At 42.2% G+C, this 14,437-nt stretch overlaps 1 protein-coding gene across 1 annotated transcript in view; it reads left to right on the top strand.

The window, feature by feature from the left end:
* celsr2 (cadherin, EGF LAG seven-pass G-type receptor 2) overlaps positions 1 to 14,437 on the top strand; it is a 65,086-nt gene that overhangs the window by 50,318 nt on the left and 331 nt on the right. Inside the window, exons 9-33 of the mRNA XM_072382179.1 lie at positions 1,512 to 1,681; positions 2,080 to 2,259; positions 2,350 to 2,463; positions 2,576 to 2,732; positions 2,829 to 2,970; positions 3,077 to 3,197; positions 4,526 to 4,709; positions 4,843 to 4,944; positions 5,079 to 5,173; positions 5,425 to 5,634; positions 5,837 to 6,020; positions 6,609 to 6,927; positions 7,373 to 7,540; positions 7,635 to 7,758; positions 7,844 to 8,044; positions 8,136 to 8,310; positions 8,629 to 8,741; positions 8,868 to 8,950; positions 9,250 to 9,376; positions 9,468 to 9,578; positions 10,350 to 10,480; positions 10,571 to 10,656; positions 10,748 to 10,909; positions 11,302 to 11,502; positions 12,615 to 12,837. Coding sequence (XP_072238280.1) covers positions 1,512 to 1,681; positions 2,080 to 2,259; positions 2,350 to 2,463; positions 2,576 to 2,732; positions 2,829 to 2,970; positions 3,077 to 3,197; positions 4,526 to 4,709; positions 4,843 to 4,944; positions 5,079 to 5,173; positions 5,425 to 5,634; positions 5,837 to 6,020; positions 6,609 to 6,927; positions 7,373 to 7,540; positions 7,635 to 7,758; positions 7,844 to 8,044; positions 8,136 to 8,310; positions 8,629 to 8,741; positions 8,868 to 8,950; positions 9,250 to 9,376; positions 9,468 to 9,578; positions 10,350 to 10,480; positions 10,571 to 10,656; positions 10,748 to 10,909; positions 11,302 to 11,502; positions 12,615 to 12,837 — 3,883 coding nt within the window. The remainder of the gene's footprint in view (positions 1 to 1,511; positions 1,682 to 2,079; positions 2,260 to 2,349; positions 2,464 to 2,575; positions 2,733 to 2,828; positions 2,971 to 3,076; positions 3,198 to 4,525; positions 4,710 to 4,842; positions 4,945 to 5,078; positions 5,174 to 5,424; positions 5,635 to 5,836; positions 6,021 to 6,608; positions 6,928 to 7,372; positions 7,541 to 7,634; positions 7,759 to 7,843; positions 8,045 to 8,135; positions 8,311 to 8,628; positions 8,742 to 8,867; positions 8,951 to 9,249; positions 9,377 to 9,467; positions 9,579 to 10,349; positions 10,481 to 10,570; positions 10,657 to 10,747; positions 10,910 to 11,301; positions 11,503 to 12,614; positions 12,838 to 14,437) is intronic.

Consider the following 14,437-nt stretch of genomic DNA (forward strand, 5'->3'; position numbering starts at 1 on the left):
GTGTCGTGTTCTTCTCCGGTGTCTTTTTTGTTTTTGTTCCACCTCATCTGCTGCAGCTGCTGTTTTGAGCTGATTTATGTTATTTAAGGCATGTGAGAAAACAGAGGAAGACAAATGAGACATGACTGTAGGTTTCAGTGTAAAGTAAAGAAGCAAAAAGACTTGTTAGTGAGTGTTTTTCAACAGTCATGTTCATGTGTTTGAGATTCGAAACACACGAGGATGAGTAAAAGAAGACGTCCAGTGGCTTAGGTGAACCTCAGGTGCAAAACATGACACGAACATATTTAAATCCAGCAGAATTTTTGAATTGTTTAGAAATGTTTGCTCACGCTTTTTTTATTATTATTATTTTTAAAATGCAGGTGCTTGTTTGATTTTGTTGTTGCTTTTTGCAGCTCAGGTCCATCAGTAGTGTTTGTGTATTTTCTCTCAGGCCAGAAGGGGGAGACAAAACAGCTGTAGAGTAAGTTTAAAGCAAAAAGCAAAAAGCAAAAAAGTGGTTATAGCTTTATATATGAGACGATTTTCTGCTTTTCTTAGCCTTGTATGATTATAACTCAGTATTTCACATCATGTTAATTATTCATCAGATGACACAAAAGTTTAATATCAGACATTTTTAATCTGATAGGCTGCTGCAATAATTTTGCTTGCTTACTGTCTGACATTTATCAAGATAAGAGGTAATGAAATAAAAATAATCCCTTGTTGTTACTGTAGCTCCACTGCGGTGCCCGTCTAATCTATGTGACTAATCAAATGTAAATGGAAGATGTGTGTTAATTAACTTAAGCGGTGCAACTAATTAAGCAGTGTTAATGGTGTGACGGCTTTTCTTTTGAATCTTTTTGTGTAAACTGGAAACACTTAGAATAAGATGTAACTGCAGTTCCTGCTTTTGCACCTCTCTCCAGCCAACAGCCACCATGCGTCTGGTTTATTTGTCATTACTAATCAATCATTTCAATCTCCACACAGAGACAGCTTAATGTGAGGAAAACTGAGGCGCATCACACAAGTGTGTCCTTTTGTGTTTCTTTCTTGACTTGCAAAAGAGCCTGAAAGCTTCTCTTTCAGACAAATATCACGAATATTCTCCTGATTTGCGATGGAAATTATGCAGAAATTATGTCAGAGATGCAAAGAAAGGCAAGAAAAGCTGTGAGAAATGACCCCTTCTTTTTATGTGTATATATATATTCAGTGTCTATCTAAATCCCCTGCTAAATTACCAGCACTTACATTTTTCTTTTTCAAATGAGGGTCTCTTTCTGTGTCTCCTCTCTTTCTTCACAAAGTGAGACTTCAGCTTTGACAACTTGGACAAGATATGAGAACACGCTGGACTTGCCGGTTGGCAGTAATGGCTCACTATCTCATGTCATCCAACTCTCTTCCGTCATTTTTCTTTTTCACCGCTTTCTCCAGCTTTTCACTCTTTTTGTCAGAGTCAGAGTATTTTATGTGCTTTTTATCATCCTTTCTCTCTGTCTGTCCCTTTTCTGTAGTCATGGCTAGCCCGCTGCGTTTCCAGGGTAACAGCCTGTTGGAGTGGAACGACCTGGAGGCGGTGGCGGCCTCAGTCCTCTGGCACGTAGAGCTCATGTTCCGCACTCGTCAATCCAGCGCCACGTTGCTTCACATCTCCTCTGGCCTGCAGCACAACCTCACACTGCAGGTAAGTGTGTCATATAGCTACACAGAAAAAAAAGCACTTCCTGGCTTCACTTTGGTCTGCAAGGGGCCAAGTTGCATCATAGAGGATGCTTGGACAAAAGATGCACCATGATAAAAGGCTCATGCAACATTTTTAGCTCTGTTCTCTGCTACTTTTGAGCTCGTCTAGACTGACACCTCTTTGATGTTGATCTTTTGACTCTTCAACAGTATATCCTTCTTCACACCAAGGGTTTGCAGCAGTACAGAGTTTGAACTTGTGAACCAGGATGTGCAAAAAAAGAAAAAACAACCTGCCAGCTCTCAGTTTCTGTAAACCATATGATACAGAGCTGTCTTTTTATCCTCCTCTGCCCCTCTCCCTCCTGCTGTCACTTCCTTCTCTTATTGCCTTTGCAGCTACGTGGTGGGAGTGTGTTGATGGGGCTCCACAGGGGGGAGGACTCCACTCTCTCCCGTGTGGAGGAGGTGCTGGCGAACGATGGAGACTGGCATCATTTGCAGCTGGATATTAGTAGTCTGGGAGGAGCAGCGAGCCACCACAAGGCAGTGTTGTCTTTAGATCATGGGCTCTACCTAGTGAGTTGTTCAATACTTGTGATTGTAAAAGACTTGAAATAAATTTCTTGGAGTTTTCATACATAGAAATACACTCATGTTCCATTTCAGGCCAGTATGGAGGTAGATGGGAAGCTGCGGGACTCCAAGCTTAAGACTGTAAGCGTTGGTGGTTTGGCAAGGCCTGATGGGAAGATACAGCATGGCTTCCGTGGCTGTATACAGGTTTGTCCTCTCCATAAATTCAGTGAGTGCCAGCATGACAGATCATTTTGGAAGATAGAGACAAATAGGATATTTGTTAGTTAAATGCATATGTGCCATTATTTCCTTGCAGGGTCTGCGTGTCGGTGGGGCTCTTACTTTGTCTCAGGCGAGGAAGGTGAATGTGGAACTGGGCTGCAGCGTGCCCGACCCCTGCAGCTCCAACCCTTGTCCTGCCAACAGCTACTGCAGTGACGACTGGGACAGCTACTCCTGCACCTGCCTCGGCGGTCAGTCTGCACAACATGTTCCCAAACTGATTACATTTTCCAAGCCTGGAAGGCTGCAAAGTCTCTTTTTTTCTGCTTATGTTGATCTCTCTGCAGGTTACTATGGCAGCAACTGCACTGACGTGTGCTCACTGAACCCCTGTGAACATGAGTCAAGGTGCACCAGGAAGCAAAGCTCCTCTCGCGGCTACAACTGTGACTGTGCCAGAAACTACTTTGGCCGATACTGCGAGAAAAAGTAGCTGTCCACATTTATCTTAAACTCATATCAAAGGACATGTATGATGCACTGCATGTTTCGTTCCTCTACAGATAGACTAAACTGAGAGCGTTTGTTTCTACAGGACTGACTTGCCATGTCCAAGAGGTTGGTGGGGTCACAAGACCTGTGGCCCCTGTAACTGTCCGACAGACAAAGGTTTTGATTCTGACTGCAACAAGACAAGTGGAGAGTGCCGCTGTAAGGTCAGTGTGCTGCTCTAAATTATTCATCTGTAACACACTCTGCCAGTTCCATCAACCAAATGAAAAGGAAAAAAAGTATGATATGAAAAAAATATGAGGTATCTATCTATAAAAACGTGTCAGCTTTGATATCACAACAGGGCGAGCAATACGAATGTCTGAAGTATTCCCTCTTTAATGTGATGTTTATCTGTTCTGTTCACCAGAGACTCAAGTTAACGATGTGCTTTTGGAAAATGTGGATTTTTTTCATTTCCTTGGGGCAATCATGATATGAATCAATTCCAACCAAACTTTTTGGTTTAATTGAGGTGTCAACTCATGATAAAAGGATCAAAATAAAAAAAAAACTAATGTCATAACATATACTCACTTTAAACACTGCATACCTAAATCGAGTGGTAGAGATGCCTCTGCCCGGTTTACTTTTGCATTTTTTAACAAGATACTGTGTCGTCACTGGAAAATCAGTGATCTACTAAACAGGACAATTAATGGTTAATCCAGATTGATTTTTAAGAGTCTGAACTCATTTGTCTTGAACTCATGAACTTATCAAAGCGTGGTTTGAGGTGATCTTCACCATGGGTCAGATTGGACTTTTACAGTGACACATCAGAGCGACTGCTCTGGCTGGAGTGTCTTCTGTCACTTGCAGCACTGCATGTACCAATGACATGACAGCAGTGCTGAGAGCAGTCTTGAGGTTGATGGAGCATGAAAACTGACAGATTGTGAAAATAAATGGTCTCCTGGCTCTGTGCAAGTCTCTTTGTTATAAAGCTATGTCAACAGTTGACAAAGGTCATTTCTGGAACTTCTATTAATGTCACTGCAACCTATGTAGATGTCTCTGGTGACACACAAATCTGATCATAAAGATCAGCAAAGAAATGATGTGTCATAAAATAATGGGTGACATTATATAGATTTATCTCAGTGTACTTATGAATCAATGTCATGGTTTCCTTTGTTTTAGCACAATATTACAAAACATTTAGTAGTTTGAACAAAGAGTCACAAAGAATTCCAGTCATTTTCTTAGACAGTGTTTGAACCTCTTCAACCTTTCATAATCTGACCATTTTCAGTCAGAAGCACTTGAACTTGCTTCATATTATTTTGCATTGAACTGAGGGATAGTGTTGTGTGTGCTGATATGGGAAAACTAAGTGTCAATCTTCAGAAAGTCTGATTTTATTCTTTATTTTTTTAACAAGCAGTTGGAGCTCGAGTGGTCCCATAGGTGGAAATTTTGACATTTGTATAAAAAAGAAGGCGGCCAGCCCTAAAAAAAGAAAAACCTGCGTCTACCATCTCGTTTCCAGGACAACCACTACCGGCTTGAAGGCAGTGACACCTGCCTGCTGTGTGACTGCTACTCGGTCGGCTCTTTCTCCAGAGCTTGTGACAGAGAAACCGGCCAGTGTCAGTGTAAAGCTGGCGTCATCGGACGTCAGTGTGATCGCTGCGACAACCCGTTCGCTGAGGTGTCTCCTAACGGCTGCGAAGGTCAGAACCCATAACTGACAATCACTGAAATGGTTTAATCTTAAGCCCTGTTTCTTTATAGACACATATGTATGTTAAAGAATCTTCATTATTTTCCCTCACCTCTCCACCCTCCCCGCTCCTTCTCGCTCAGTAATCTATGACAGCTGCCCTCAGGCCATCGAGGCGGGAATATGGTGGCCCAGGACTAAGTTTGGTCTCCCCGCAGCGGTCCTCTGTCCCAAGGGAACTGTCGGTATGACGTTTTTTTTGTGCAGCTCATCTGATTACCATATAATAATGGCAATATATGAAACTTGCCTCAAGCCGTCTCTCGGCTGCAGCCTGTTCCTCACCCCTCATGTGAAGACTCTGCCTCTTCTTTCTTAGGCACAGCCATTCGACACTGTGATGAGCACAAGGGCTGGCTGCCTCCCAATCTCTTCAACTGTACCTCAGCCACCTTCATCAAGCTGAAAACCCAGGTGAGCAGTCTCCCTCTGTCAGTTTAAGAATAAACGTAAAACTTCCACATCCTGATCCTTTAAGGCATGGAGAAAAAAAGTTATTGCAATAGTGTGCCTGAGAAATGAGGAGAGTTAAGGGGTCATCAAAATTAGTGGGATTATATTTTAATTTGATTGGACCAGGATTGCCCTCCTTTAGGCCGATTTACTTTTATCTACAATTATCATTTGAGTCACTAAATGGTTGTTTTTAAAATTTCTTCCTTCAGTCTGAAAGGTTTTCCCGTAACGCAACACTCCTTGACTCTGGACAAGTTCAGCAGACGGCAGCCATGTTGGCCAACGCCACCTTGCACACAGATATGTTCTACGGCAGCGATGTGAAATTGGCCTACCGGCTCACGCAGACTCTGCTGCAGCACGAGAGCGGCCAGCAGGGCTTCAACCTCACGGCGACGCAGGACGTCCACTTCACTGAGGTGAACAACCGTGTGAATCCCCTAACAAGCGCGTTGTTTGTAACTGTAACATTGCATTGTTGGGATTCTTGCAGTAAACAGAACTCCTGCCTGGTTGGACATCACAGCCTTTAATGTAGCATCTGCAGGGACAACATCACACTTCATTTTGCTCTCTGCTGTCATATCCTGTCAAACTGAACTCTCGCTGCTTTTCTGACAGAATCTGGTCCGTGTGGGTAGCGTCATCCTGTCTCCAGACACACGGCCACACTGGGAGCTCATCCAGCACACGGAGGGCGGCACTGCGGCTCTGCTGCGCCACTTTGAGGAATACGCAAATGCATTAGCACAGAACATGAGGAAGACCTACCTGAGCCCCTTCACCATAGTCACACCGAACATAGGTGAGCCTTTGGCTACAACCAAAAATTGGGTTTTTGTTTTTAAATCAAAGATTGGTATGTTGAATCAGCTGACAATAACTGAGGAGCTGATCACTGAACAAATAAATATAAAAGAAGTCAACGCGACTGCAAAACAGAATCTTGTTCCATCAGGTGTCTTTCCTTATATAGATTTGAAAAATTAGTCCAAACGTCATAAAAACTCACTAATACAATTCTACTTCCACTCAGAGATTCAAAACACATTTTGTCTCAGTGGAGAATAACCAAGAGCAGAAATGTACACCGTTCGTAGTGTAAAGAGATTATTTTCATTGCTGATAAATCTGCATGTTTGTTACCGATATTTGTGTTGGTCAGTAAATTGAATGTTTATCAGACTTTTCTTAAAGCTCGTTCAGATTATTAGCACAATATAAAAAGTCGATTGATTGCTTGAACATTGGCTATTTTGTATGTTTGATTTTATACGTTTCACAACATTAATCGACATAAACCAGGAGCATCTCTTCTGTCAGCTCTATAAGAAATCTCTGGTTAAACAGTGACGTCCATTTTAAAGCTGATTCCACACGTTTGTTTGCACAGTCATCTCTGTGGACCGTCTCAAAAAGATGAATTTTGCTGGAGCCAAACTCCCACGGTACCAGTCCCTTAGGGGCCCACGTCCTGCTGACCAGGAGACGGCCGTCACACTCCCCGATTCAGTCTTCCAACCACCAATGGACATCAAGGGCCACAGACACCTGGATGTCTTCCCAGAATCCACGCTGAGGAACCGCTCGGCTAACAGGAAGAGACGCCACCCTGATGACAGCCAGCAGGATGCCATCGCCAGCATCATCATTTTCCACAGCCTCGCCTCGCTGTTGCCAGAGAGCTATGATCCAGACAAGAGAAGTCTGCGGTGAGAAGTCTTGTAAAGTTGAAGCTCTGTTCTCTCAAATTGTATTTCTAAAGCTTTAAAAAAAAAGATTGTGTTGTGAAAAACTCTGGTTGTTTTTTTTCTGTCCAGTTTTAATGATTTTAGTTGGAGCAAACCGAGCTGTTTTAATTATTTGCCTTTTAATTCTCTTGGAGGAAATTTACGATTAGCTTAGATTAAATATTTAAAAAACTAAACACACAAATACAGCAAAACACTGTTTTCTCGGTTTTGTTGTTGGGTCGTCTTGAGTTTTATGTTTTTAAAAAAGGTGAAAAAGGAGAAGGAGGAGAGAAAAATATTAACAGACACATTTGACTGTTTTTTTTTTTGTTTTTCCCAAGACTGCTTGGGAGGCAAGCATGAATATAGAATAGTTCCACCTTAATTCATTAAAATTTGTTGTTCTGTTTTTTTTTTTTAACAGAGTACCAAAGCGTCCGGTCATCAACACACCAGTGGTCAGTATCACCGTGCACGACAACGATGAGCTGCTGCAGCACACACTGGACAAACCTATCAATGTGCAGTTCCGGCTGATCACCACTGAGGAGCGCTCCAAACCCATCTGTGTCTTCTGGAACCACACCATACTGTGAGTACAAGGACGCACGCTCGATAAATGGCCGTGAGCTGTATGAAGTTTTGTTGTCCTCACGTTGTGCTGGGACCATTGTGTGTCACCTTAGAGCTGGAAACGGTGGCTGGTCAGCAAAAGGCTGTGAGGTGGTTTTCAGAAACAGCACCCACATCAGCTGTCAGTGTTATCACATGACCAGCTTTGCTGTGCTGATGGATATCTCCAGGAGGGAGGTGAGTGAAACCAAGACGTCACCAAAAACCAAAATATCGTCTCATTTTTGTGTGATTGATCAGCTGAATGTGATGTTTGCATCAGAACGGGGAGATCCTGCCCATCAAAATCTTGACATGGAGCACAGCTGGTGTGACACTGGGCTTCCTCTTCCTCACCACAATCTTCCTCTTGTGTCTGAGAGCCATGCAGTGCAACAAGACAAGCATAATCAACAACGGAGCCACTGCTCTCTTCCTCTCCGAGCTCATCTTCATCCTGGGCATTAACCAGGCTGACAACCCGGTAATAACTCGGCTTGTCTGCTCATTGCTCCTTCTTCTTCTCCCGATAACTTTCCAAGTCTGAAAACTTTTACCTTTCCTTATTCCGGCAGTTTCTCTGCACAGTCATCGCCATCCTGCTGCACTTCTTCTACCTCTGCTCTTTCTCCTGGCTCTTCCTGGAGGGGCTGCACGTCTACCGCATGATCAGCGAAGTGCGAGACATCAACTATGGACCCATGAGATTCTACTACCTGATTGGCTGGGGGGTGCCAGCCTTCATTACAGGTTGGACCCTCACTATATCCCTTCGAAACAAAGTAATGGGTCTGCCGCACATGGAAAAAAGCCTGGAAAAATGTCTTAATTTAAACTGTCTTAGTTTTTTTTCTTTCCATTATCATTTAATCAAAGTTATGCTATGCTTCCTGGCAGTAATAGTATTCAACCTTTGATCCAATTAAAGAAAAACAGGGTTTAATTGTCTATTTAGAATTAGCTGTTAAGTTAACCATTTATCAGGATGTAAGCTGACAAAAAGCAGAACAAGCTGTCCCACAGATGAGTCTGGTTCTACTAAAGCTTTTTTTGTGTCGTTGTCTCCAGGTTTAGCGGTGGGACTGGACCCTGAAGGCTACGGGAACCCTGACTTCTGTTGGCTGTCCATGTACGACACCCTGATCTGGAGCTTTGCTGGACCCATCGCCATGGTGGTGTCGGTCAGTTTAAACTGCTGTCATTAGTCACATACAGTTTAACAGTAGTGCAAAGTCCATATGGTTTATCCCTGTCACAAACTCCCGCTGTTTTGTAAGTTGTGATGTGTTTTGGTGTTGTATCCACAGATGAACATCTTCTTATACATCCTGTCATCCAGAGCCTCATGCTCACAGAGACATCACAGCATCGAAAAGAAAGAGCCCCGTGTGTGAGTGTCTCAGCCCTGCAGCTAACACCGTTGACATGTTGACTATCTGAGTAACATTGCTGCTAATTTGCTCTCATTTTAAAAGTTTTTCGCATTTATAATAACTTATATTACTTATATCAAGTATTTGTAATGTTTATAATACTGCGGCTGTTTTTCAGTCTGATGTCACTGAGCCCCTGATGTTTGTTTTGGTGCCTTCTGGTCGTTCATTGTCAGCCTCCATCTTCAGATACGTGTTTATGAGTCCTCCTCACAGCTCCTCACTAACTTCTCTGTGCCTCGTCCTTGTCCTGCAGCTCAGGCCTGAAAACTGCAGGTGGCATCCTCTTCCTGGTTTCCGTCACATGTTTTCTGGCGCTCCTCTCCGTCAACAGCGACATGATCATCTTCCACTACCTGTTCGCAGGCTTCAACTGTGTGCAGGTGAGCCCTCAGACTCATCCTGGAACATCTTAAAAGGCAGATATTTGTCATTGTGTTGACTTTCTTCCTTTTCTGTCTCGTGCCATGTCAGGGTCCTTTTGTTTTCTTCTTCCGCATCGTCTTCAATAAGGAAGCAAGGAATGCTATGAAATACTGCTGCAGCCGCAAGCGCCCGGATCACATGGTCAAGTCCAAAACCTCTGTGAGTTCCTATCCACAAACACTGAGGAAATACTCCTCTCATTACAACACTTTTTGGTTGTAGAGCTCAGCTGTGTGTGGAGTTTCAGTTAAAAAAATCTGTTGAATGGATGTGTTTAGTACCGAGCAGTCAGGTAACATTGATATATTATTGGTATGACATCAGTTCTTCATCAGTCCCGAACATCCTCGAGAAATTCACAGTTTTGCTCCCGTTTTTTTAATCATATTTAACATTATTTTATTAATTAATTTATTTTGTTTTGTTTGAAAAAACACTGAAGTACCCAAAAATGTCATATTTACATTTATGATGTTTTTATTACCATCAAAGAAATGGAAAACTAATAAAAAAGCCAATTTTACAAGAAAATGAAAATCTAATTGTGACAGGCTGTGTTATTTCAATTTAACATGATTTAAGCTGAATTTATGTGTAAAGACATACTTCTACTGTCTGTGGTTTTATGTTAACGGGTAAAAAGAATATTAAAACAAAAAAGGAATATCCACCTTAGCTGCTACTTTACCCTGTAATTGCATGTCTGTGTGAATGTGAACGTTTGTCCAATCAGGTTATGTTCAGTCAGCCACACGATACAAGAGAGAAAAAATTAGCATTTTTTTATTTTACTTGGCAGCTAACTTTAAACCACTTGTTCTACTTAAACTCTTATTTCAATAGATTCGTATTGACTCATTGTTTCTTCATTGTTTTCTCATTGATGAGAAAGGCATCTGCTAAATGATCATCCTGTTATTCTGTTATTAGGGCTATAAATCCAACACAACCTACACGGACGGCAGGCTGTATCACCTTCCTTTTGGCGACTCCAGTGTGTCTCTGAACGGCACCATGCAGAGTGGCAAGAGTCAGCAGAGCTACGTGCCATTTGTCCTCCGGTGGGGAGCCCATTTCAGAATAACATGAATGTGCTGTACGATTTGACTGAGGGAAGGAGTAACATTAGTCTATTTAATCTTTTCATTCAGGGACGATGGATTGAATAACAGCCAGGCGCACATCGCTCTGAATGACCACACGTCACTCTTCCAGGAAACAAAGGAGCACTTGAATGGTAGCGTTGCCATATGTCATCTGTGAATTACCTCACCGGCTCTGTTTCTGTCACTGGAGTTACTTTATCCCTGTTTATATCTCGTGCGTAGATCACGACAGCGACTCAGACAGCGATCTGTCTCTGGAGGATGACCAGAGCGGCTCGTACGCCTCCACGCACTCGTCTGACAGTGAGGACGAGGGTCCACTCCCACCAGAGGAATGCTGGGAAAACATGGCTTCCAATGGTGCCAAGAGACCCCAACCACATGGTAAAGATGGTTGTCTGAACGCTCTCTCAAGGCTTCTGTTTCTCATTTATCATCTCTAATGTGAAATCATCTGATTTACATAGATACTCTCTCATTAAAAACCAAATAGTTTCAAATAATTTCAGTATTTCTCAAGCAGGTTGACTGAAATTAAATGGCTTTGTACAAGCTGCACAATGTTTCCCCTTTTAATGCAAAGTCAAATTTTAAGTTTACATTTTACAAAGCAAGTAGAAATTCTGTAAGACTTTTTAGGATCTTGTAAACACCAGCTCAAAAGCAGTAAGTTCTTTGGGTTTTTAAAAGTGCTGATGGATATTCATTCTTCAGGAAATTGGATACTTACTGCTGAGATAAAGAGATTTATTTCACTCCTTGTCTGTGTTTTTCAGACAACAATTTAAGTAAGATGTACTGGCCTGGAGATTACACAGCAGTGATGGATGACGGTGAACGTGCAGGTGGAGACAGACTTAAGATGGAAACTCCAGACGCCATCCTCGGCCGTAACTTGCGGACTTTATCAGACGACAGGTCGCAGGACTCCATGCTGCTGCCTACCCTGCCCATCCTTAGCACTCACCCTCACAGAGGTAGAACTTCACCCAAACTAAACACCTGAACATATTATGTACACTTCAACCTTTTTTTAAATATCAATGCTAAGTTTGATGATAGGTCTTCAATGTCAGTGGGTATTAAAGCCTTTCTCCAGCAGTTTGTAATCCCTGTAAAAAGCATTCTGACTTTTTTTTTTTGCCAAACGAAGCAAAACTAATAAATAAGAAACCCTCTCATGGTCTTAGTAATTGGCACTAATTCTTCACCTTTTTGGTCGCTCAGTGTTCAGGGATCTATGAATATACTGATCAGCCCCGGCCTCATCTCCTCCCCTCCAGCCGTGACACTGGTCTTCACTGTTTATTTTACACTCTGCTCTGGTTATCACTGCTAATATTGGGGTGATTAAGTTGTAATGTTTAAAACAGAGTGTTTCTCAAGAAAAAAGTTCAATTCAACAAGATTACATGCAAGTGGAAGTATCAAAATAGTAATGTTTTGACCTCTGATGGCTTTCAACTGTATTAAAAAGACACTGCTGAACAGCCAAGAGCAGACCGAGTTTCAGAGCCAGTTCGCCTTAGTTACCAGCTGAGCACTCAGCACTAAGGTCCCAGCTTATTCTGCCAACAAGCTAACAACCCTTCAGTTAGCTCTTAGCCAAAGTCGTGGCTCCCATGCTCTTGACTGAGCGAACCTGTCAGCGAGCTTCTCGACCAGCTCCCACAGCTCACTTGGCTCTCTGAGCACTAGGGGCTCCTTACACGGGCTTGCTTGTACAGTCTTCTCCATCCAGACTGTGCTAACTTCTCCTACCGGTTGCTTGCTTCTTGTTTCATCAGTTTCTCACAGTGCATGCAAATTAACTGTAGAGCCCCACCTCAAAAGTAGTCAGGTTTGCTTCCTGAAACATAGCACACACAAGCTGTCTGACCTTGATTGTCTTATGATGCATGTGGTGATCTGAAAATAAATTCTCAGTCATCGCAGATGGTGGCTGATTTTGCCCATGATGTGTCTTTAATACTGAGAATAAATAGATTTTTAAGAATGGATAGATTGAATTTCTTACACAAGCAAAGTAAACCAAACCTTACCGCTGAGTTTGCACTGAGACATCGCATCTTATTTTAATCCTGTCAAGGAATCCTAAAGAAGAAGCAGCTTTCTCCAATTGTAGAGAGGAACGGTCTGCACCGTATCCACAATGAACTGTGCGAAAGCGCTCCGGGATCAGCATCCCCACATGGATCCTCCTCCAGTGATAACCGAGCCGGTCCGGCTAAACCCAGTCTGCCTGATCAGCTGAACGGCGTTGCCCTGCGCATCAAGGCGGGGACGGTGGACGGTGACTCATCAGGATCAGAGTGAGTATCAGCACATGCTTTTGATCCGAATCACCAAAATCAGATGAAAATTGCAGGAATTTTCATCTGATTTAAAAGTGTTAAATCTTAAATGTTGTTTTCTGCCTGTCAGTGTTTCCCCTGTTGTATAACTGTTCGCTCATTCAGTGTTGTCCAGCTGTCCGCGTCATACAGTTTGTGCCGCTGCCCCCCATGATTGTTCTCATTGGTAGTCTGTCTTGTTCCATGTGCTAATCCTAATGTGAAGCCAAATGAAGACAGCACTCCTCCCCCCACAGAGTAAAAACCAGTGTGTAGAAACCTGTAATAACAGTTTAATTTCACTGCACTCAAAACGTAGAAGCATTATGAGTATATTTTAAAGGACAAATGATATATTATTCATTACTCAGAACTTTTCTACTTTGTATTTCGTGCTTATGAAGCACTCAGAAGTTCTGGGTTTTGTGGACGTGCAGCTCACATAAATTGTGAGCAAATAACGCTGTCGAAACAAACCACCAAAGCAGCTTAATGTTGCAAACAACTGAGCTGTTTTCTGTTGTGAATAAGAGAGCAGAGCCTGTCGGTATCACTGCAGATTTAGAGTTTAACATTCTACAGACAAGTTTTCTCAGACTCATTTTAAAACAGTTTTGGTTCAGTCTTGTGTGTGAGAATTGGGTGTAGATTTGTAGTCATGTAGTCATTCAAGCTCAACCTGGATACATGGGTATCATCTGAGATCTTTGTGGAGAACATGTGTCGACTGACGAGAAAGAAAAAAACAGACAGGATGTGAAAACTTCCCTTTGATTCTATACACAAATTTGTCTCTTTTTTTTTCATTTAAAGCTTAACATTTTTAAATGTTGGTTCATATAAAGGTCTGATAAGTTTAAAAATTAGACCAGACATCTGTTAACAAATCTAATGTTCAGGACAAAAATGTTTTTCCATCATTTTACTGATTTATTTATTATTTTAAGACTGTAAGCATCTGAAATGTCCTCCACCCTTTTCCAGAACGTCCTCCTCCGCCACAGTTTTACTGCATTGACATTTAAATGAGAAGCAAAGATAAAGGATTGCTTCACACAAAACCCTCTTGCTACAGCTTTTCTTGTTGAAAATGAGCAGCATATATACAGTAGAGCAGGACTTGCTGAAGATGCGTAGTGGAGACACAGCTTGAACCCCAGTTGTCGACATAAACTTGTGTGTTTGTGTCTTTTAATGACATGTATAAAAAAAAGGTGTTTTAAAGTTCCTGCAATGCACTCGGTCATATTAACGGTAAATATACTGTATAAACCATAGTTACTAATTAACCCTCTTTGCCCCCCTTCTCTTTCCAAAAATCACAGATTTTTATTCTTTAATTTTATACCATGAAGCTTTGATCCTCATTTAAAAACAATCAGGATCACTGTCTTCAGAACGGTTCACCCCCCCCCCCCCCCCGGTTGTGTGTATGTGTGTTTGTCTGTTTGGAAGTCTTTCACCTCACGTTTTTTTTTTATTCATTTTCATTTATCTTTGCGTTCCGCCTTGTGTTGTCCTGCATTCTTCTCTCCATCCATCTTGGCCTCACCTTCCTCCTCCTCCTTCCCCTCGTCAC

This window comes from Leuresthes tenuis, unplaced genomic scaffold, assembly GCF_036924035.1.
Source record: "Leuresthes tenuis unplaced genomic scaffold, fLeuTen1.0.hap1 SCAF_3, whole genome shotgun sequence".
Classification (NCBI taxonomy): domain Eukaryota; kingdom Metazoa; phylum Chordata; class Actinopteri; order Atheriniformes; family Atherinopsidae; genus Leuresthes; species Leuresthes tenuis.